The 24,908-nt window shown below is 28.4% G+C and overlaps 1 protein-coding gene across 2 annotated transcripts in view; it reads right to left on the reverse strand.

The window, feature by feature from the left end:
• Positions 1-4,224: 4,224 nt before the first annotated feature.
• Fs (Follistatin) overlaps positions 4,225-24,908 on the reverse strand; it is a 346,227-nt gene continuing 325,543 nt past the window's right edge. Inside the window, exon 6 of one of the 2 annotated variants that reach the window (XM_075359743.1) lies at positions 4,225-9,412. In XM_075359743.1, the coding sequence (XP_075215858.1) occupies positions 9,405-9,412 (8 nt within the window). In that variant the 3' untranslated portion in view covers positions 4,225-9,404. Of the gene's footprint in view, positions 9,413-18,106; positions 18,688-24,908 lie in introns of those variants that run through there. The other variant, XM_075359742.1, reaches the window with a different exon arrangement.

The following is a 24,908-nucleotide window of genomic DNA, read 5'->3' on the forward strand; positions in this document are numbered from 1 at the left end:
GCAATCTGCAGTGAGGCCAGTTCCACACTGCCAAGAATTGCCCATACCAAAGCCTCCAGAACATGTGATATTAGATGAAGAGAGCTCAGAGTCTGATAGAAATAAGGGAGAAAAAGAAACAGATTCTAGTGGTACAACGTTTGAACAAAGCAGTTCATTTTAGCCTCATTTACTGACTCAAGAAAATTTTAACGATCTCATACAAGATTTAAAGTTAAAAAAAGAGTCTGAAATGCTTGCTTATTGGCTAAAAGGATGGAATTTTCTTCAAAAGAATACAAAGATATGTATTTATCTGTCATTCTGAATTTAAAGACTATTTTGCTGAATAAAATGGCTTAGTGTTTTGTAATGATGTTTCTTCTCTTGTGAATACACTTTGTAATGAATGTAACCCAACAGAAGGTGCTTGTTCATTGACTCCTCCAAAGTTAGTTTAAAAGCTGTGCTTCTGCTTAATGGCAATAAATCCCCATCAGTACCTGTGGCTCACTCTGGTAATATGAAAGAAATATATGAAAACTTTAAATTTATGTTGGAAAAGCTTCAATATGCAGTGTATGAATGAAATATTTGTGATGATTTGAAGGTAATTGCACTTATTCTAGTCTGTAGCTTGGTTACACAAAGTACTGTTGTTTTTTGTGTGAATGGGATAGTAGGGACAGAAAAAACATTTCATTAGAAAAGAATGGCCTAAAACAAATCACTCATTCCCAAACAAAAAAATGTGAAATATTATTTGTGTAAAAATAAAAATGTATTTCTACCTCTGTTACACATCAAACTAGGATTAATGAAGAATTTCGTCAAGGCCATTATAGTACCAGTGGCCTTACTCTATAGCAATACTCCTGGTCCTGGAGACCAGGAGTATTGTCCATGGACAATACAACTTGTATCATGTACTTAAAACAGAGGTTTCCTAAAATTAAAGAATATTTGTGGGTCCACAAATATGATCACTAATGCATGATGAAAAGTTTGAGGAACTATTGAATCCACTGGAGAAAGCAGCTTGACAAGCATTCAAAAATGTTACTCAGGGTTTTTTGGGAAATTGAAAGGTGGAAAATTATCGTGATATTGTCAACGATCTTGTATCATCTTATAAAAATTTGGGTTGTAATATGTTCTTAAAAGTACACGTCCTGCACTCGCACCTAGATTCTTCCTGGAAGATCTTGGCGCAGTAAGCACAGGGACACTTTCATCAGGAGATTTCAGATATGGAAAAGAGCTGTCAAGGCAAATTGAATCCTAAGATGTTACCCAATTGTTGTTGGACCATCAAGAGGGATGCTCCACAAGCAAAATATAGCAGAAAATCGTCATTTCTTACTTTCTAGATGAGTCAAATGGTTGAATATTGTGTAGTTAAAAATGCAGAAAGTATTAAAATGTTTGAAATTATAAATACCTGTCTCTCAGAAACCTTGAGTATGAGGAAAACTGATATTATATTTGAATTCAGGGGAAAATATACTATCAGAATCATATACTTTTCTTCCTGAGAAAAAAACAATTCTTTTTTGTTTCCCAATGTAACCACAACCAATCTGTTCAAAATACACAAACCATTAAAAGATTGCAGAGATCGCCAAATCTCAGCACAAAAGTAACAATGGCATGACATTAATTTCTAGGATGCAGTCATCAACCAATTTGAACAGATTTTTCATTATATAGTAGTCTCCTTAATATGAAAGGTTATATTTTTAAATATTAATAAGCATACAGACTTGAAGAGGAAGGATTTCATAGTGGGGGACAACTAACAGAAAAGTATAAAAAAATTCTATACATAGAAATGCTTTAATAGTGAGGTTGAGTTATTAGACTTTATGCCTTGGTGTACATGCCCATTATCTTTGATCCCTGGTTACACTGTTGAATAAATTGTGATTATTATTCTTAAGGTACTGAAATCATTGTCCTTAATTACTTTTCAAATTAAAAAATTATCCAATTTTCTGTTAGTGATAATATCAAATGATGAAATTTCTTCTATTTTATTAGAAAAGAGAGGAGATTGAGATAATAATAGAAAAATACCAAAATATCTTACTGTCAATTTAGTGCTTACAAAAAGTTGAAAACTAAAGAGGAATAGCCTATATTCCTCTTTAGTTTTCAACTGCATTATCTTTTCAAAAGGTTTAGTACTTTTAATGTAAAATATGGATAAGTTTACAAAAAATGCTGACCATTGTATAAAGCAGTTACCACCCATCATGTAACTGTAAGAGAATTGGTTCTTGTTGAAAACAAAAAAAAGGAATGCTTAAAAACAATAATAGAGTCCAGGCACTCAAGCACAATCTAAGCTTCTCTGCAATGTTTGTGTATTACTATTTTTTTACCTTAAGTTTTCCAAACAATTTTTTTCACTTTTGTTAGAGTATACTTTAGAATCAGAATGACTTTGTCTGTGCAATGTTATACTATAACAATTCAGTACTCCGCAGTGATTAACAGTTATATCTTTAAATTATTTATGTTTGATAGTCTAAAGCACTGTATCTCAACCATGGTTAGTAGAAAAATTTTAGTAGTTCGTGAATATTTATTACATAATTTTTGCAGCCTTTTAATATATTATTACTAATTTTTTTAATGCCAATAATTATGCACACAATTGAGAAAACCGAACACTACTTCCTGTACAACTGCGAGTTTAGAGTACTGTCTGAACGTTTTAGGTAATTAGTTCATGAAAAACCTGCACTTTCTTGAAACTGATATGTAATCTTTTTGTGTGGTCTGCATTACAAGCTTAAAATTTTTATTAGTTCACTGTATCAGTTGTGTTGAGAGACACTGGTCTAAAGGGCTCTATATCTTAGCCAACTCAGTCAGTAAAGTTGGGTCAGCCATGTAATGGTTCCAGCTAAATTGTACTGTGTGTAGGTCTATTGCATAACTGAATTAGTTGTCCTTAAATTAGGATGGTAGGTAGGAACAAACATCCAACTCAACATTTTCTCCTCATTGAGGGTGAAAGGGTGAGGGTGTTAATAGATTGTCAGATAACCAACCAATTTCACACAGTGTTGAAATATCAGTGTGTTGATGTTATTTGTGAATTTTTTTATTTTTAATTTAAAAATTTTAGTTTAATTAATTTATTAATTTAGGTATTGTTAGTTTTAAAATCATCTATGATATACAAAAATTATGAAATGAATGTGGTAATGACCTTATTTTGCAACTTTTGGAAACTTTGTAACTTATGCATTTTTGTAGTATACATCTTCAGTACAGCAATAGTAATGTAGGGAAAGAGGCTTATCAAAAATTTTTAGAAAACAAAACTAGATTTTAAATCCTTGTAGTTTCTTCCTGTGGCAAGGAACAATTATGAAATCAACTATTATTCAGGAGACACAGTTTTTCTTGGTTTTATATTTTGTTTTTTAATAAAAGATTAGTAATTCACAAAAACACTTTCTGTCCATTCTTAGAAATTGTCTAAATTTGGTTCTGTCTAATTTGGGCTACAAATTTATGTGACTGAATCTTTTCTAATTTGACAAATTTTTTCTCAAACTGTTCATTTGGTCTTAAGACCAAAGAAAAGTTGTTAATGAAGTTTCAATCTTGGAATCAGATGTATGGTAAATGTTAACTCACAAGACTCAATAACAACTGAGAAGTTGTACCATACCTTATGTAGAAAAAGGTTCAAAAATATTGTGATGTATAGACTCACCTCTAACCTGTTGTGTGTCACAAGCTGGTTGGTTTAACCAACCAAGGATAATGTGCAAACAAACGCACTTCCAATCTGTTGAGGTTGGTCCAACTATATTGGGTAATGCACAGTAGCTTTGATTTTTTGTTTAAGAAATGTTCCACTTAAGTTAGCTGGAAAAAGCTGTGGGACCTTTAAAATAACTTCTTCAAAAAAAGAATAGAAATCATGAAAATTGGTCTATTTTGGTCCAAAAACAAGACGTATCTACATTAAGGAAAAAACGCAATATGGATGGGTCAAATTGAAACAAATTTTTTTTTTGATTGATAATAAGGGTAATGAGTGAAATAATATTATTATTACACCTTACTCTCATTAATAAAAAAAAAAAATTAAAATTAATAATTTTTTATTTAATGTGTAAGTAAATATTATTAAATCATGCTTTTGTAATAATTAAAAGTAATTATTTAATGGATTAATTAATTAAAAAAACAAATTTGATTTTAAGCACATAATTATTTATATATATTTTTATAAAATAAATAAATAAACAGAGAAATTGTTTGTATACTTAATTTATATTTAATAACACTAAATAAATTCATGAAGTTAAATTACCATTATTCATTAATGATTATTTTGTAAGCTAATTTCTTGTTTTTTGTAAAATTATACTATCAATATTCTTTAGTATTTAATTAAAGATTCATTTGATATACACATACGTTCAATTAATTTAATTACTTGTGGATAAATTACTACACATATATATTTTTTTATGTATATATATATATATATAATAGAAATAACACACAAAACATCAACTATACATTTATTATTTCCATTTAAGATTGATAATCAAACATATCTTTTTCTTGTAAAATATAATAATAATAATAATAAAAACATAACACCATTCATTATAAACACATTATGTAGTTGAATATTTTATGTATATTAACCTATAATTATTATATATACCTCATTATATACATATAAAATAGCTTTATCATACCTTTTCTATTATTTAGCGTTATTCCATTGCATTGTGAATAATTTGTATATTATAACACAGGCAATAAAATACTGGTTTCAAGTCTAAATTTGCAATAATTTCTTTGGTTGATCAGTCCATTTTGTGATTGTAATAATAATATTATTATTAGTACATCATTTTAAATTATTCTATTCCTAAAATTATAATGTACAAGGGTGTAATAAACACAGAAAATTTGTTTTATTTAATAAAATCCTTATTAATTACTTAGAAATGTAACATTAAAATATATTCCTAAATGTGTTTTTCTATATTTTCATTAAAATATAGAAAAATTTGATATTTTTATTAAAATTTGCAAAAAATGATTGAACTATATTAACTTAGCATTAGCACGTTTAACTCTGTATTATGTGAACAGATTAGTTCAGATATGTATGGACTGTAAATTTTGAAACTGTCTGCAGTAAAACTAATAAAGACTCCTAGGGAATGTGATGTAGTGTTGACATCAATTTACTGCAAGTTTCATATGAGGTCAGAGGGATGCATTTTGGAAATCGTATTGCATAGTAAAATCGTCACTGAGTTTTTTAAGAGAAATTTCCAAACCCATGATTCCAGGGAAATCAATTATTTATCAAGAGACTCATGAAATCATTGCACAGTCTTAGATACTGATTTCATACTGCTTGAAATATTAAGAATAGATATAGAAGCTGCCAATCAAATATGTTACACCTGAGTTTATCAAGCTTGTTGAACAAACCTTCTGCAATCTCTGATTACATCATTAAACCTCTGTGGGTTAAATTGTGTTATTCAACCTGGCAAAGGACTACTAAATGTTTGAAGCTGTAGTTGTGCAAGTTTAAGCCATTTAACAATGATATAAAAAAATATTTAGCATGTGAATGGTTTAAGTGATTCACATGTAACAAAATAATTATAAGCTTAGTACCTTTTTTGTGGTGATGAGGTTAGTCTTATTTAAATAGATGTTATTGCCTAAAATATTTCTTTTAAATTGTTGCTAATTCTTATATTAAGATCCTACTTTAACTGGCAAAATATGGTGTATTATATCTAAACAGAAAATTTTTGGATCAATTTTTTTATAAAAATATATGATTCAGTTTCTAATTTTACTTTTATTAATGCATATTGGTGGTTTCAATAATAAGTGCAATTTGTTATACACCTCCCATGAAATGATCAATTTTTTTCATGAGATTGAGACATATGTTCTCTTGATTTCTTTTTTTAGGGAAATTTTAAAGAAGTTTTATAATAATCCTAAAGCACAGCAGCATTTATAGAAAAACATAACTGATGCTGAAAGGACATGAAAGTAAATATGTTGAATGATTTTTCTTCAACCACTGTCATTGACTGGATTCTGACTGTTAAAAAAGAACAGAAAAATTTGGGATATTCTACAAAAAGAATTAAAAATTTATTTCCATTATATAAAATAAATAAATGTAATTTTTAAATTACTTTTTATTATTGTTTTGACTATTCAGATACATCTGAATCACTTTTATTTAGAGATCAGAACACTGGCAGTATCAAGAAGACATCAATTCACATTCTAATCTGGTTTCCCTAGGACAAAAACTTATGAAGCAATCTACTTCATATACTATGTACTCTGTATCTGTAGATATAGAACTGTACTGCTCTTTATTGCTGGTTATTATCTTTTTTTGGTGTAGTTTTATTCAGCTTGATTTTGTGTAATGAGACTTTGTTCTGGTCATATACAGGTGAGAAAAAAGTTGCATAACCTTGAATTCATTAATCCACTGAAAAATGGGAAATTCCTTTAAGGTTGGCACTAATGAATAGGTTGGTGATACTTGACCTTGTAGCAATAATGTTAACAGAATCAAGTAATCTCAACCTACATTGTTTGTCAGTGGCAGGTGTGCTGTAAAAAGACTTATCGTGTGTTTTACGCAATCAATGTGCATTTATTCTTGAGAGTTATTTTAAGTCTCAGTCAGTTTTAAAGTGCCAGCAAGACTTTGCTGTAGCTTTTCCTCAATCAAACATGTCCGGTAGGTCAATAATTACACACCTAGTCTCTCGTTTTTGATAAATCGATAGTGTAGAGAATGAAAATTGTCTGGCTGGCCAGCAGTTTTACATGATTAATCTTTAGAACATGTTTATGCATCCTTTTAATGATCTCCTCAAAAGTCAATGAGAAGGCTTCCTAAGCAGATCACAATACTGTACAGAAGTGTTCACAAAGAAATTATGGGTTCCTTAAAACCGAGTGAATGAATTTCAAATCGTATAGCTACATAGTTTATATGAGTTGCTTGAGTTTTCTCTCGCACTGTAATAGTCTGATTCCACATGTGTCAGCCTGAATTCTTTTAGAAAATTATTATTAGTATATATTTCATTAATAATTTTCTTGAATTTTTATAGCCAATTCAGAAGTACTACTTTGTAATACTATAAGTTAATCAAAGATATGTTTATAAACAATACATATGAAATTATGACAGTAGATTATTACACCCTTAAACCTTAATAAGTTTCCTATTACAATAAATTATATTTTGTTTAATTATAACATTAAGTAAATGTGACATACAATAGACATTGATATAACTGACAGATCAAACATACATACAAACAGAGATTCATACATACATACATACATATTTATATGTTTTAGATTATGATTCACCATTCTAAGTACTTCTTTTTAATTAATAAAAACTACAATTAGGAAACTTTACCTAAAACATATTGTTATACTAATTACAACCTATCTGTAGATTAATATTCTTAAGATAAAATTACTTTTATGAAATGCTTAATATAATAATATTTATTATACAAATTTAAAAATTTCTTATTAATTGTTTCAGAATCAAGTAATAGACTAAATATTTCTTACAATTTTTCATTTACATTTTGTGGAATGAAACGGCACATTCATAATAATAAATATGCATTTTAAATTTTGTAATTAAGTTATATTTTCAATGTATTATCATTAATAAATGTAATAAGAAAAAGAAAAATACAAAAATATATTTCTGTTCTTTCTGTGCCATGCTATGTCACGTGTAACTTCATGCTCATCTACAAAGGTTTTTTTTCAGTATATGAAAGAGTACAAGTAAACATTTATTAATTTCATTAATAATAATAGCAGCAATTCAGTCAAACTTAATGTTTGTTATATTTATATAAACTAAATTTCTGATATTAATATAGTCATATTTTTATATTGCTGAATATTGATTTGCTAATTATTTTAATAAGACCAATTTTTGCAATTCAAATTGAATTATTCTAAATTCTGAAACACATTAAAGAGTAAAACATAAAAAAACAACAAAAAAAACGATCAGCATAAATGTGGTAACACTTATTAAGAAAATTAGAACAATTTGCTTTCAAAATTCATGAAATTACTTTTCCAGAAGTCTTTATGTCTTTGTCATTTTGTGCAGGTTGCTGTTTTTAATGATACCTTTCCTGAAGAGGCTGACAAAAAACCTCTTCACTTGAAGATTGCTATTATATTTGATCTATATTGTATTTGTTTTTTTTAATTTGTTATTTTTGTCAAATTTAATTTATTTTACTATCTCATATTCTGTCTGGTTCAGATCATGAATATTTGTAAAATGTGCACTTTGTTGTTAATGTAATATTTGTAATTTGCCAAAAGTTGATTATTTGTTGTGTATAATGCTCATATATATTTTCTGTACCTATACATCAGTATAGGTACAGATGTATACATCTAGACTATCCATGTAACATTTAGTGTTATCCAACAGTTTATGAACTCCTGGATTACTTTACGTATTGTTAGTAGATGATAGATTGTACATTTTATTTGTATCTTCTTTCCTTAAAATATTGATGAATTTTTATGATTGTTAGTTTATATAATATATAAAAGTTATGCATTTTATGTAACTAGTGGTGATTTTACTTTATTGAGTATAACATGTGGTCTGTGATCATGAATATTTATTGGGTTAATACCCATGATAGAAATTTTATTTTTATTGATTGAGTTTTTATTGTAGTTGCTGATTTTTACAAGGGAGTGTGTGTGTATACACACATACACACTTCCTTGTAATAGAAGTGTGTATATTTACAAAACAAAATATGTATGAACACACACATATTTTTTATCCCTTTATAATGAGACTGTTAACTCCTGTGTGTGTCACTAAATTTTCACATTTAAAAAATGTAAAAGCTTTTTGTTGAATTGAACAAAATAAATTTTTTTTAACCTTTGTATGATACGGTTCTCCAGAACCATAATATAAATGTAAACCATAAGGGAATAAGGATTAATTAACTTTTAAGACAACTGATTAGGATTCTGGGATTTCTACCACAAGGTTTAGGACTATCAGGAGGTTCTATACATGTTATAAAAATTTGGCTGTAATTTATTATAGTTTGATAAGACTCAGTGTAAAATTTATTGATTAAATTATAAAAATTTGTATACTATTATTTTTTTACTTTAGTAATGTGATTTAGAAAGTACAAGAAGGTAACTGAGGACATGAAAGACTCAACATATAACTGAAAGTGATCAGCAAGAGATAATAGTAAAGAAACAACCAAACACATGATCAGGAAGTACTGGGAAGAGAAGAGAAGAAAGGTTGTAAAAATAAATAAACCAATACTTAGGCATGGTCCTCAGCAGGCTGTAACAAACAAAAAAAGAAGTGGTTTAGAGATCTATTTTCTTTACTATAAATTTTACATTTCTTCATTGATAAAAGTTAACAATTTATCTTTATAAATCTGATTTCAAACCTTTATTAAACAAATATCACTAAAATAATTTTAATAACTAATTAAATTTGAGATACAAAAATTTTTTTTTATAGTACAGTTTGTTTTAAAAATTACCAATTTATTTTTGGTATCAAAATATGTATTAAATATATTAGTTGTTATCTTGTACATGACATTGATAAAAATGCTTTACCTTATCAGTTTATAATGAACTACATTCTGCCACTGAAATTTACAGTAAAATTAGATTTTACTGCAAATATTTCAGTAATAAATTTCAATTTATTATTTTTATTTATTTATTATTATGAACAAAATGTTCAATTATACAATGGAATTGTTTCTTTTGAAAAAACATGAATTAATATTTGTTATGAAGATTGAGCAGTCACCCCATGGAAATTTTATTTTAATAGCATAAATAAATAAAGCTGTTTGTGAAAAATATTGCTTTTGAATTATTTTATTCAAGTGTTTTATAAACACTAAACTGTGAAACTTGATTGAAAAGCTAGATTGTTTGAAATTATATACCAGATTATAGAGAAAATGTTAAGAAAATGCACATTTGGAGAAATTTCTAACAACTCAACAGTTTGCTTAGGATTATCAAAATGAAGTAGGTAAAATTAATTGTTTCACCACATTGTTGCTGTAAATGAATACTTTATATCAAATGCTGAAACAAAGCAGCTATAGGTTACTGCTACAAAATGAAAATAATAAAATTTTGTAACTCTTTGGCCAAAAAAGTTTCAATAAGAATATTATGTCAAAAGACTTATGTCCTGCATTTTATTCGACTCAAAAGGAACTCATAAATAATGACAAAGATAGATATTATAAATTCTTGAAAAAATGTGGTTGGCCATCCAAAACAAAACATACAGCATAATTTATTTCCATTAATTTTATCAAAATTATGCACCAACTTCCTTTTAGACCTAACATTAAAAATAACTATGCATTAAAAACTGGTCATTCTGATTATTATTATACTGTTTTTTTTTTTTAATTTATTGTTATATCTGAATGAAGATTTTAGAGAATATATGTTAACAGTCAAGATTAATAGTCCATAAAGTGTAGCATTTTATCCCTAAAATAAGTTCAATATCAATAAGTTCATATTAAATGAACTTATTGAAAAAAATATTAAATATTGAAAAAAATAAAGCGTAACTTTTATGAAAGTAATGAAAAAAATTGTTTCTCATTTTGGGTCTGAAATATAAAATAGGTGCTAAAGCTTCTTTAGTTTTAATAGCTCTTTAAGTGATGAAGAAAAATACAAAAAATGTTTTTTCAATAATAAAATTAAAAGAGTTAGAGCCAAAATCAGAATTTATATATTTTTTAGAGGTGGGGAATAAATTTTAAGAATTTTTTTCCAAAAATATTCATATGTAGATTAAACTTAACAAATGTGCTTAAGTAGAATTTTCTCTAAATCTAAAATCCCCTTCAGTAAAGGCTGAAATAAAAACAAAATAAAATTTTCCAAAATCGTTTCTGCATTTTAGGTGAGGGTCCTACAATTTTAAAATGTTGTAGACATGTCTTGATATCTCTATAAATATTTAATTTTACTTCATAAATTATTAAATATTTTTGAAAGTAAACTTTCGAAAAGTTTTTGAAAAATATTTAAACTGAATGGAGCAAAGATCAAAAATCGTATTTCAACTTTAAGAGGTGGGGTTGATTTTTGGAAATCATTTTTTTTTTGGATTACATATATATATATGCATTGTAGATAACAAATTTGATTTAATAAAGTTTTCTCTAAAATGCCTCTGAAGAAAATTGAAATTGGTTTTATTACAATATCCCCACCCTTAAATGAATTTTGAAAAAAATTAATTGATGAATGCCCCATATATAGAAATAATTGAACTAAATTTGAAGAAAATCAGTGTGGTCAGTCGTGAGATTTAAGCCCAAAAACAGGGTGGTGCACATGCATATAAATATACATATGCATTTTGATCTAGATGAACTAAATGGACCGTAAAACATAAAGACTGAAAGAACCCAATACCCCATTTTTGGCATGATCGCCGTACTTTCTCCTTTAATATAGCTATTTTAGCTACATTTGCTGGGAAAAAAATGAATTAGTTATATTAAAGAAAATGTAGAATGTAAAACTATATTTACATACTAAATATAACAGTGTATTGAAACAAAACCAGTTAAAAAAGCCTCACAACATCTTATTGTTATGTAAATTATTGAAACAACTTTTTTTTCTCTTGACTGGATATTACAATGCAATTTCTTTTTGTGATTATTTCACCACTTGAAGCTTTTGCATAAGAACATGGAAGGATGGATTAAGTGGAAGGAAGAAAGACAAACCATGGAATTTCTGGATGTAAGCATGAGGTGCTACCATTCCACCATGGAAGCCAGTGGTGTAATTGAACTATAATTGCAAATGAAGCAAGTTCTTTTGATAATAGACTAGAGTTTACTGTTTGTTAACTGTAAAACAGAATGATCATTTATTAGATAATTCTGCCAAACAGTATAAGAATTAATCAAACTGTCAATTTTTTTTTTAAAGTAAAGTTTTAGAAAAGAGGTAAATTTAAAAAAAATTCCTTTTTCTTTCTTTAGTGGCATTGACTGCTATGATCATTAGCCACTTAAATATGTTCAACTACATGCAGTGTTCTTAACTTTGGGAATATTTGAGAATATTTCAATTATGTAATGAATATTTTGCCTCATTCAGTACAAAATGGATTCAATTTATACTGGTAATGATGGCTTTTGTATCGCAAATTGGCTGATACAGTTGAATAAATGGTTGATTCAGATGAAAGGCATTTTTTCTTTCCTTATTCTTTTTTTAATTTAAAAATTTTTGGGAATTTTTTTTAGAAACTTTGAATAAGTTCTTTAAAACATTGAATACTCCTCCTTCTTTATAATTAAGTAAATACTGAAATATAGTAACTGATTGCTGGAGCATATTGAAAAGCACTCTCTGGCAATGTTCTTAATTATATTTTTCTGAATTTAGTTTTACTATATTTTTAACAATTTTTTTAATTAAAAAACTAGTTAACACTAAAAAAGCTGCAATGTTTAAAGTAATAGACATATTTTTACATAATAAAATTTTTAATTATACTCTTACGATTTGTACCAAAAATATAGTTGCTCTGTAAATAAAAAAATATAGAAACAACTTGTTAAAAAAGTCTTTTTTCCTTTTTTTAATGAGTGAACAATCCAGTGGTTTCTGAATGCCAAAAATACAAAGACTTAATTTGATTATAATCTTATGTTACTCATTTAATAAAAACAGGTATAATGAAAAGGTATTTGATAAATAGGTATACATGAAATTAAACAATATAAATATCTTTGTAAAATGTTAAAAAAATTATAAATATAGTACAATAAATTATAAAAAATATATTTTTTTTGTGTAATTTATGTATTCAGTATATATTTACATTAAATATTTTAATAACATAAATTATTTTTGTTATAGTTGTAATGTGGATTCATACGGCTGTAATTTATAATAAAAACATTTCCCTTGTAACTATAGAGAATTTTTTTATCCATTTAAAATTTTAGTAGTATTATACAATTTCAGTTAGAAATATTAAGATTATATACCAATTTTTCTCCAAATTTTAATTAACTATATGAAAATTTCATATAAAAAATGATAAATACAGCACATAAATTTACAAAAATAATCCTTTTCAATAATTTATATATTTCTCTACATTTATAATAACAGACTACAGCATTTAATGTAATCTGTTATGTTTTACTTCTTTTAGTTAAAAAAGAAAAAAAATTGAACCATTGATTTTCTATAATTTATAAAAACCTTAAATTAGAAATTTAAAACTAAAATGATTTTGATTATGTTCTTTCTTCATTCTTGTTTGAAATTTATTCATAGAGTCTTGTGTTTTTTATTTTATTTCTAACAGGAAAAAAAATATACTGAATTAACCCTACTTAAATGATAGTTGAAATATTGATATTTTTCTTTACATAGAAATTTATTGTTCTTGGGTACGTACTACAACTTATAAGTTTCGAAAACAAGATAAATAAAACATATTTTTTTCATTAACTTATTGTAAAATGGAGAAAGCAATACACAGATAAATCTTTGACATACTTAGTTGTTAATTAAAATGATATATATTCTTTTAAATTAGAAAAATATGAGAAAATAAACAACACTTTTAATGGCTATGTACACAGAGTTGTCAAAAAAATATTTTTTTTAAAAATCACAAAAATTATGTGACAATAAAATTGTATATAATGAGATAAAAAAATGTTAGAAAAGATAATTTTTGCAAATGTAGTCTAACTAGTTAATATATAATATTGTGATTCAACAATTTTGCATGGTATTGCCTTGCCTCAACTCTGAATGAAACCACCATTATTCTGCTTGTAATCTGATTTTTCTCATTTTAATGCACTACACATGGCTCTGCAAATTATTTAATTCACGTACAGTAACCACACGTATATTCAAAATCATTATAAACAAGTACAAGCTTTTTATTTAATTTTCATTCATATTTTCTTTTGTAAAATTTCTTCAGTTTATATCAGGAGTTCCAAACTGTGCACCACAGCAACTGGGGAGCCATGAAATATTGTAGAAGCTTCATAATTAGTTGAACCAAGACATTTATAATTATTAATTTAATGTTAATAAAATAAAAAAGAATAATGAAGATACACGAGTTTAATTTATTTTTATTTCTTACTTATGAGTAGACATATTTTTACTTAGGGTAGGGCGCCATGGAAAAAAATTATTTGGAAAAGGGTGCCACAGAAAAGTCTGGGAACCACTGGATTATATAATAATAATGTGTAATATTTAAAATGTGTATACTGGTCAGGTGATAAAAATTAAAATATATTCTATAGAAGAGGTTAATGTATAAATAACATTTATGTTATATTTACAAAAGAATATAAAATAAATGTATTGTAACATCAATTTTATGTTTCTACTAAACAACAAAATACGAGTATAAGCTTGTATACATTTATTTAGTATTTTCAAATTAAGCATTTTTATAGATATTTTATTGTTGTCTGCCAATTTCTATTGCAGAGTCATAGCATTTCTGCTTTTCAACTGAAAGTTGTGGGTTCTAATTCCAGTCAGTCATGACATTTTTTAATTACTATAAAATTCATTGTCATATATTAACGTAATTATTATTGGCTATCAGTCAGTTGTTGCTGTTTAGATAAAGAAATAATCATTGAAAACCATATTTTTTAGATATTTCAAATTATTTATTTGAAATTGTAAGTTTTATTATTTTTTTTGTTTACTTTCAGGTTTGATGAACTTAGGCTCAGACAAATGGGAATGTTCTACGTCAGTATAGTCCAACTACATCACTCTAATTCTTAATTTGCAATTGGTGCCAATGCTAAGCTAAGATCAGTGGAAAAATTTCATTTTTTATTAGCTTATTTTAACAATTGATGAAAACAGAACAGGTACATCTCAGACAGTTATAATCTAGAAGTAGAATAAAGTGTAGATAACAAGGCTAGTACAAAAATTTCAGGCAGCCTTAACTGTTGTTACGATTACCAGAACTTCATTTGTCTGAATAATCATAAATAAAAAGATCTGTGATAATTACACCAAATATTTTGCAGAGCAGATAAATTCATTTCTAAAATCTTGTGATTTAGTGCCTATTTGTTAGATGTCTTAACCAAAATGGAGTAGGAAATTTGACATAAGGTACAAGTAACTCCTGAAAATATTTATAGTCAGCCTGAAGAATTACAGATATAATCTTCTGCTAGGCAAATGAGGAATGAAATAACTTATCATTGTCTTCTTCAATTGTATGAATAAATAATAATATATATTATAATAATGGTAATAACAACATTACTTATATATATATATATAAGTAATGTAATATATATATATAATAATATATATATAAAGTAAGTAATATATATAATAAGTAATAGGTGCTTTCCTACAATACTGTATTTCTTACCTGTGCATGGATTAGCCTACTAAAAAATATGTCTTGCATTGACTTATGATACCCTGTTTAGGTACTGAATATATATGGCTTATTCATTTACATTTATTACTTTGATAAAGAACCGTAAAAGTTTTTTTCTTTTGAACTACACATTTGTATAAATCTTATGTAAAATTTCATACTATTATTTGAATCTAAATGTAGATTCAAAATATAATTAACAAGCAATGTTACTAGAATAACTGATTAGCTGATGCCATTTTATTATGTTAGATGTCTTAAGTGTAATTTTAAAACTTGAAAGGGTAAAAATGAAATCATTACTAAATGATAAAAAAAGTTAGCCTAAATAAATTTAACAAATACAGGGTCCGGCACCCTGTATTTGTTTTGTTGGCACCACTGTGAATGAGAAGGCAGGAGTGTTGTACATCGACAGGTCTATTCATGCTATTTCAGTAGCCAGTATGTTGTGGTCGGGTGAAGAATGAGCGTTTGTGATTGAAGCCTATTTTAAAAATAATGACTCGGTTATTGTAACACAGCGTTTATTTCGCAGACATTTCAATTTAAATAGACACGCGTCTGTTCCTAGTAGTAATATGATATTGTTGTGGGTGAAGAATTTTAGGAACACATCGTCTGCTTTAAAAATGAAACCAACTGGACGAAAACGGACTGTGAGAACGCCTGAAAACATTAACACTGTAAAGTTAGCTGTTACGCGGTCTCCACAACGTTCAGCAGTGAGACATGCTGCTGCGCTAGCCATTTCTGATCGAAGTGTATGACGAATTCTTCATGCCGACCTGAAATTCCATCCGTATAAGATGATGTTAGTGCAGCAACTTAATGCAAATGATTGGGCGTCTCGCAAAGCAGCTTGCGAGGTCATCCTCGAAAATGTCCACCAGGATGCTATTATTCGTTTTGTATTATTTGTTTAAGTGATGAGGCACATTTTCAAATGTCAGGATTTGTGAATAAACAAAATTACCGTTATTGGGCTTCACATAATCCATGGCAAATTCTTGAAAAACCACTTCACAGTAAATATGTTACAGACTGGTGTGCGGTTTCAAAGTTCGGCATAATTGGCCCATATTTTTTTTGAGGAGTTAAATCGTAGAGTAACAGTAACATCTCATCGATACGTAAACATGTTGAATGAATTTCTGCGACCGAAACTGAATGACTTTCAAGGACATGAAATTTGGTTTCAACAGGATGGTGCCACCTCCCATACGGCGAGAATCGAAATGGATGCTCTGCGAGAAACCTTTCCTGGACGTTTGATTTCCTGATTTGGCGACATTCCTTGGCCAGCGCATTCACCTGATCTGGCTGTTTGTGATTTTTTTTGTTTCTGTGGGGGTATGTCAAACATAAAGTCTTCAGTAGTCGACCACAGTCAATTGCAGAACTCAAGGAGGCCATTCAAACAAGAAATTGAAGCAATTCCACAAGTGATGATTGAGCGAGCATGTCAAATTTTAGAATGAGGTTAAGTGAGTGTGTGAGGAGTAATGGAAAACATCTGGATGACATAATATTCAAATAAAAAAAATCTATGTAAGTAATTCACTATAAATTGCAAAAATCGATATTTAATTTGATATATTAAATGTTTTAATAGTACGAGACGCAGTTTAATAAGTATCCCTCAAAAATCGTCAGGTTTATATGCCGGACCCTGTATATAAAATTTAGTTTATACTGTATATATATTCAATATTCAGTATATATATATATATATATATATATATATATATATATATATAAATTCAAAAACTGGAATGGATTTGCTAATGTTTGGTTTGTTATTATGAATGATTGTGATATCATTTCTTTGAGCAATTAGAGAAGATAGTTGGTGATAGGGACAAGGGATAGGCAGAAATGGGAAGTTATGAAAGAAGAAAGGTGTAACTGAAGATCTGGCAAATAAAATCTGGTGCAAGATATATAAAGCACTGAAAATGCTAACTACTTCATGAATCAAATTGAAGCTTCAAGATTATTTTCATAGAAATTATTGAGTGCAATTGAATATTAAAAGAAAGTTACAGAAGATAAGTTTTTGATGCTAATACAGATATTTGTAACATTGTTTTATCATCATCAATAACATTTGGTAGTAACACATTTCTTTAAAATATATATTATTAATTTAAAGTTAATTTTACAAAAGAAAAATATTTTGATCTATTATCATCATTATTATTTAATTTCTATAATACAATGCATGCTAAATACTTCAGCAAATTGAAAGGCAGCTTCCATTACTAAAATTCTATAATTTGGTATCTTATTAATTTAAATTTGTTTAATATTCTCCTGAATTTTAAATTGTGATATGACACTGAACATATGAGCATAATTTTTTAATTATTTTTTCAAAATAATTTTTAAATGATTATCTCTGTTGATAAATAAAAAATTGAAGCATTTAATTTTAACTATTTTTCATCATTATTATAATTATTTATCCAGAGTATTGAACAAAACAATTAAAATATTGAATTTTTACAATTGCGTATTTGGCAAAAAGAAATGTATGTAGAAAGACATTAACACATACTTCTTGCACATAATCTGGTGCTTATGTTAGTTATTTTTAATTACTGATAATATCTTTTGTATTAAAAAATCATAAATAAATAAATAAATAAAATAAAAAAATAATTAGCTTGTATTACAAGTTAGTTGGATATTTAGTATAACTATTAAATATACTACCATAGGGTATTGTTTCTTACACTTAGACATCAGCCTTATATGCTTATTAAACAAATATACATATATTTATTATAATACTTAACAATTACAATACTAAACTATATACAGTTACACACAAAGTTATATATATATGTATATATTTATATATAATAATAATATTAATTATTATTATTAAAATTTTCTATAGGTTCTTTCCTATTTAATTAATTTCTGGCCTATTGATAAGAGAGCACAATACTTATTTTTTATTGGGCCAAATTTATTATTACCAATATGCAACACAAAAATAAATTAAAAGTCTTTATTTAATGTTAATAGTGTTATTCAGTTCATGTTGTAGAAAGGCTATGAGAAGATTTGTCCATTATCAAGCACAGTGTTCATCACTGCTTTAACATTTTCACCCCCTCCTGTAAAAAAAAAATAATAATAAAATTATGTAAAGGATAGTTTTTATGACTTTTATTACAGCATATATTACTTTAAATTTAAGTCATACATTACCGAACTTTGTCATAATAGTTGGGCCCACCATCAACTGTATGTGCATGTACACTATACAGTAGTATTAGTTGCTGATATCTTAAGGCAGTAAGGGAGGAACAAAACATCATCTGATTTATAAAATTACAGGATTCCCCACCATTTCTCCCAATGTTAAGTGATGTTAGTAGTTTTGGACCGGCCGTCCAGATTACTATGTTAGAAAGACAATGTCTTCATTTTTTCTGGAAATTTGTTTTTAAAATCTTTAATTTAAGGTTCAAATAAATGGTTTCATGCTACACTTAGTAGGTGTTTCAGTTAGTGTTTCATCAAACTACTATTCGGTAAAACAGTTGCTATATACTCATAAAAACATTCAGAAATCACCTGCATCTAATTCAGGAAATAAATTTGAACGACTGAATCACTTCTGTTTTTCTGTTTTTTCCCAAACTCTTCATTTTTTTCTTGAGAATGAAGTGAAGTTTAAAGTTGTTAGAGTAATTCCAATTTTTGGATTTTAGATTGTCAGAGACATGGAGAATGTTCAACTCATTAAGTTATTATATCATAACTTATGCAGAAATTGTATCATAACTTATACAGAAACTGTATCAAAAGTATTGTGGTGTGCACACTCCCCTCCTGTCGGTCACATCCAACAGGTTGATTGATCAGACTAGCTGAGTTGGGGGTAATGTGTAAAATCATCGCAAAAAAGTATTCCAGAGTTTTATCTGGAACATTTTTTGTCATCATCGGGTTAAAATGTTTTAAGGAGAATAACTGAAATGTGAGTAACAGCAGCAGATTTATAATACTGGAGTTTCCTGATAGTGCACTGTTTACAACAGGTTGGTGGAACAGTACACACATCTCACGATTCAATTGAAATAATGGTTTGCTTTTAACAGGGCTTTGATTTTAAGGTTTGGAGAAATCAATTGTCTAGTGAGGTCTCCACACCTAACAGCACTGGACTTATTTCTTTTGGGAATACTTAAAATCAAAAGTTTACACCACCATAAAATGTGCAACAGCTAAAAGAATCCATTATGCTGAAATAAAAGATGTTAATGTTAAGTATGCCATGAACAGAACAAAAGAATACAAGTATATTTGTCGCTTGGGTGGCATTTAGTGATGTAACTTAAAAATGGAACCTGCATACTAAATTGAAGTAAAAAATTATAGCCCTATTTTTTTTATTCTGCAGTTTCTGCATATGTGTGTGTGTGTGTGTGTGTGTGTGTATGTGTGTGTGTTTGTGTGTGTATATATACATGAGGTTCATTCAATAATTAAACAGATATGAGGTGTGTGAGAAAAGTAATGAGATTGTTAACACTGCGAGCGATCTGGCAACGCTGTGTCTATCAGTTTGCTCATCCCTTCCACATGCTCAGTATGAGTTTCAACTCCTTTCAGCCAACACATTATTTTAACAGCGCCATCAGTGAAGTTGTGTTTTTGTTGTGTGTTACGAAAATGGAGCATCAGAATTTAGAGCAATGTTGTGCAAACAAGTTTTGTGTTAATCTTGGGGAATCCACGAGTGTGACCTTTGAAAAGTTGAAACAGGCCTACATTGCTTATCAAGAACACAAGTTTTCCCCTGGCACAATTCATTTTTGGAAGGCCTAAAACACGTTGAAGATCAACCTCGTCCAGGGAGACCTTCAACTTCAAAATCTGACGAAAACTTTGAGCGTGTGAAGGTTCTTGTGAGATCAGACCGTCGTTTAACAATAAAGATGATGAGTGAACAGTTAAATTTAAACACTTTCACCGTACATCAAATTTAGACACACGATTTGGACATGCGAAAGGTTTGTGCGAAATTGGTGCTGAAAAAATCACAACGGAATAGAAGGACAATCGAAGAAATGTGTGGGTTGATTTTCTTGAGAGGATTGACAATGACCAAGAATTCTTCAATCGTGTGATCACAGGTGATGAATCCTGGATATTTGAGTACGATCCTGAAACAAAGTGGCACACTCCGTCATCTCCTCGACCGAAAAAATGACGAATGAGCAAATCAAAGATCAAAACCATGCTGATTTGCCTTTTTTGACTGTAGGGGCATCGTGCATAAAGAATTTGTTCCTTCAGGACAAACTGTCAACCAAGTGTTTTACAAAGGTGTCCTTGAAAGGCTCAGGAAAAGAGTGATTCACGTGAGACCAGACATTGCAGTCAAGTGTATGCTTCATCATGACAATGCCCCGTGTCACACGGCCATTTCCATCAGGGAATTTTTGACCTCAAAACGCATTCCTACAGTTCCTCAACCCCCCCTATTCACCTGATTTGAGTCCTTGTGACTTTTTCCTTTTCTCGAAATTGAAACATGTCTTAAAAGGACGTCTTTTGGAACTCTGGAGAACATTCAAAAGCGGTGACCGACCAGTTAAAAGCCTTACCAGTTGAAGCTTTCCAGCGCTGCTAGCAGGAGTGGGAACAACGACTCCGCTGGAGTATAGCTACCCAAGGGAACTACTTTAAAGGGGATAATATTGTTTTTTGAAAAAAATAAAAACTTTGGTAAGTAAAAAGTTACTCACTTTGGTAAGTAAATTACTTTTCTCACACACCTCGTAAATAGCTATACAGAAAAAATGGTTTATTAAATAAACATAGTTTTTTGTCTACTTTTCCAAATTATTCCCACCAACTTGTCTGCACTTGCCCCATCTTTTTGCAAGTTTCTTGGTCCCTCAGCGAAGAATTCTTTGCCTTGATCTTGAAGCCAGTTTTATACTTTTTTCTTTACCCCTTCATTGCCATTGAACTTGATGCCATGTAAAGCTTCTTTCATTAACCAAACGGATAAAAATCCGAAGGGGCACAGTCAGAGCTGTAAGGAGGATGAAGTAGGAGCTCTCAACCCACTTTGACAATAGTTTCCAGTATCAGTTGTGCTGTATGAGGTCGAGTGTTGACTTGAAAAAAAACACACCTTTCTTCTGTCATTTCAGACATTTCCTCTTTGACATGGGCTTGACTTTGTTCACAATCATGGCCAAGCAGTGTAGGCTATTGATAGTGCGTTGCTCCCCCAAATAATCACAGAAAATCAGACCATGGGATGGTCTGATGGTTGACATGACCTTACCAGACGAAGATTGTGTTTTGAATTCCTTACAGTCAGGCGATTGAGTCATGAAAGTTATCCTGATTTTGTTTTATAACTAACAATAAAATTATTTTTATTTTATATTTATTACCATTATTAATACACTTATAATACATATTTAATTTTACAAATAAATTAATAAGAAGAAAATCAATTTTGGGTCTTATCACTTTTGCATTCAATCGCATACTAAAGATAAGTACAGATTCTAGACTGATTATAATTTGATGTTGTTTCTTATTAAGGAAGTAATTTAAAAAAAAAATATAATATTTACATAGACTTTATTTATATAAAATTATAACTTCATTAATTATAATTGACGTTTTTTAATGTAAGTTATAATTAAAGATCCGAGAAAAGATGGTCAAAATACCAAAAAAAACATATTTTCAGTGGTGAGTTCTGATTTATTACTATATATATATTTATATATATACGTGCGTCATACACAGTCAATAATTTGCAAAAATGAATGAAAATAAATTGATGAAAATTTGTATGCATAAATGCGATTTTTTAAAATTCCGTGTTTAAGGGGTAAAATAGAATAACAACGAAATTTACTATTTTTTTATTTTCTAGATAACAAATGAAAATATCTACTTGATTTTTGGTGTGTGTACTAAAAACCAATTTTTAGATTTTTTCGAACTTCTACATTAAGGGGTGAAGAATGTTAAAAAGATGTGAAGAATGATTGCAAGTTTTCCCTATTTCCGACTATACTAATGGAATATTCATTAGATTTGGGCTTGCAGATACAATTCAGATAAATATCTAAAAACTATTTTCGGGGTTTTTTGAATTTCGATTTTTTAAGGGGTGTGACGGTGTGTGCGAGGCGTCTTAACCAACCCAACTATTCTACCACTGTTAACTGCATCAGCTTCCGGTTACTTAATTAAAAAACATAAAATTAAAAAAAAAGTTGACTGCGATGGGAATCCCAAGTAACCATATAAAGCGATCAACTAAATACCAGTTTTTGTCAAAATAGACCATCGTTTCTGATTCTACAAAAGGTTTTTCTTTCTAATGATCTAACAAACACGTAAATTTGTTTTGTTGTTTTCACACTAGATATCTCTAAAAGCAATTAAAATTGTTGTTCAGTTCAATTGAGAATGATAAATAGACTAGGAAATAGCGGACCTATTGCACGCTGCGAAAATATTACATGTATTATGTTTCATTACACATGATTTTGTTAAATGTTTTTGATAATTGTAACTAAATAACGTTCATGAATTTAGCGTTCTAACAACAACGAAAAGCTTCAAAATCCTGAAAATTTTTAGCTGTTTCTTGAGTTGTGAATTTTAACACAGCTCTAACTCCAGTGTTTTCCTTTTTTATCCCCAAAACACAAATATAATTTTAAATAAATCGTTCGTCTAAAGAAGTATAAATCGTTCTTGCGCAGTGTGCAGCCACCTGACGCACTACGTGTCCGCTCTGCGCCAATAGCAGCTAAAATAAAAATGTGAGCACATACATCAAACACATGCGCCATCCTTTTTACTTCCTTGTACGAAGTAAAAGAAGTATTGTGATCGCGAAAATTTCAGATTTCAACGAAAATATCCATTTTTATTAGTTTCGTCGTGACGTCTGTACTTGCGTACGTACGTATATATCACGGATAACTAAAAAACGATTATCCGTATGATGTTGAAATTTTAGATTTAGGAGTGTTGTAACATATAGTTGTGTGCACCTCCCCTTTTGATTGCATTCAACTGAACCAAAAGTATTCAAAAAAGCACAAAATCCCAAAAAATTGGATTTTGGACTTTTTCTTAACTGCAGCCATTATATAGAAAAATAAAATTTTAAATAATGAAATATTTGGAGAAAGGAGAAGGTATATTGGTTCGAATTAGACTTAAATTTAAATATATTGGTTTATTAATAATTATTAATCTCTGATTGTAAAAAATGTTTATGATAAATAATTCAATAATAACAATTAAAAAAAAATATCAGAATTTATTAATGAAATAGAATTTTATGTACTTTTTATTTTAAAAGAATGTATTTGTGATTTAATAGGTGTACAAGGAAGTTAATGTCATTTGATAGAGGTATGGACTGCAATTGTTTGGCAAAATTATCGCCAAATATAGTTTGTACAATCTCAATTTGGTATTTGTAATAATAGTCATAATAAGTTTCAGTGTCAAAATACTCAGAATACATTATTATTGTATGAGAGGGGGGGCGCATTGAAAATTATGATTGAAAATTAGGTTGCAAATACTGAAAGGTTGAGAAACACTGTGGTAGGACATATGCTGTCCTGTTATAACAGGAGAGGAATGAACCCAAAAGATTTGTTTGTAATATGATTATACTTACCAACTAATCAAATGATATAATTGAAGTAGTAATGATTTAACAGAGATAATTTTATGGAAGAGGGAAGTAAAAACTGTTGTAAGATTATGAGGGGGAAAGGAATGACATAATGAGAAATTACTTTAAAAAAATAATTTTTGTTAGGAAATAACAATTTTACAATAAATACTTAGAAACCATAAAAGAGAACTGTTTATATAAATAACATAACATAAAAACAGATGTAAACTTGGGTAAATTGAACTTCTAACATAATATATAATCTAATATAATTGTGAATGAAGAATTCAGAAACAATATAAAAAAAAGGTAGTTAGATTGCCAAGCTTTAGTATATATATTATATTAATCCGATCAACCTAAATACAGAATAATAAAATAAAATAGGATGACACCTAACTTATTCCATGATTAAAGCAAGAATGCTTTTGCAAGTCCCTCGCATCATCAGTTGCTCTACAAAATTTTTCAAATCATTCATAACAAATTACACATTAAAATTGAAATTAAAAATCCTATACTTACATAAGATTTAAAATTTAATGATGTTAAAAGATCCTTTATCAAATTAAAATCAAAACAGAAATTAAAACAAAAAAGTTTTTAATTCAAATTTTTTTTAAAAATTAAAATTAAAATTAAAAA

Source organism: Lycorma delicatula, chromosome 3 (assembly GCF_047948215.1).
Source record: "Lycorma delicatula isolate Av1 chromosome 3, ASM4794821v1, whole genome shotgun sequence".
NCBI lineage: Eukaryota > Metazoa > Arthropoda > Insecta > Hemiptera > Fulgoridae > Lycorma > Lycorma delicatula.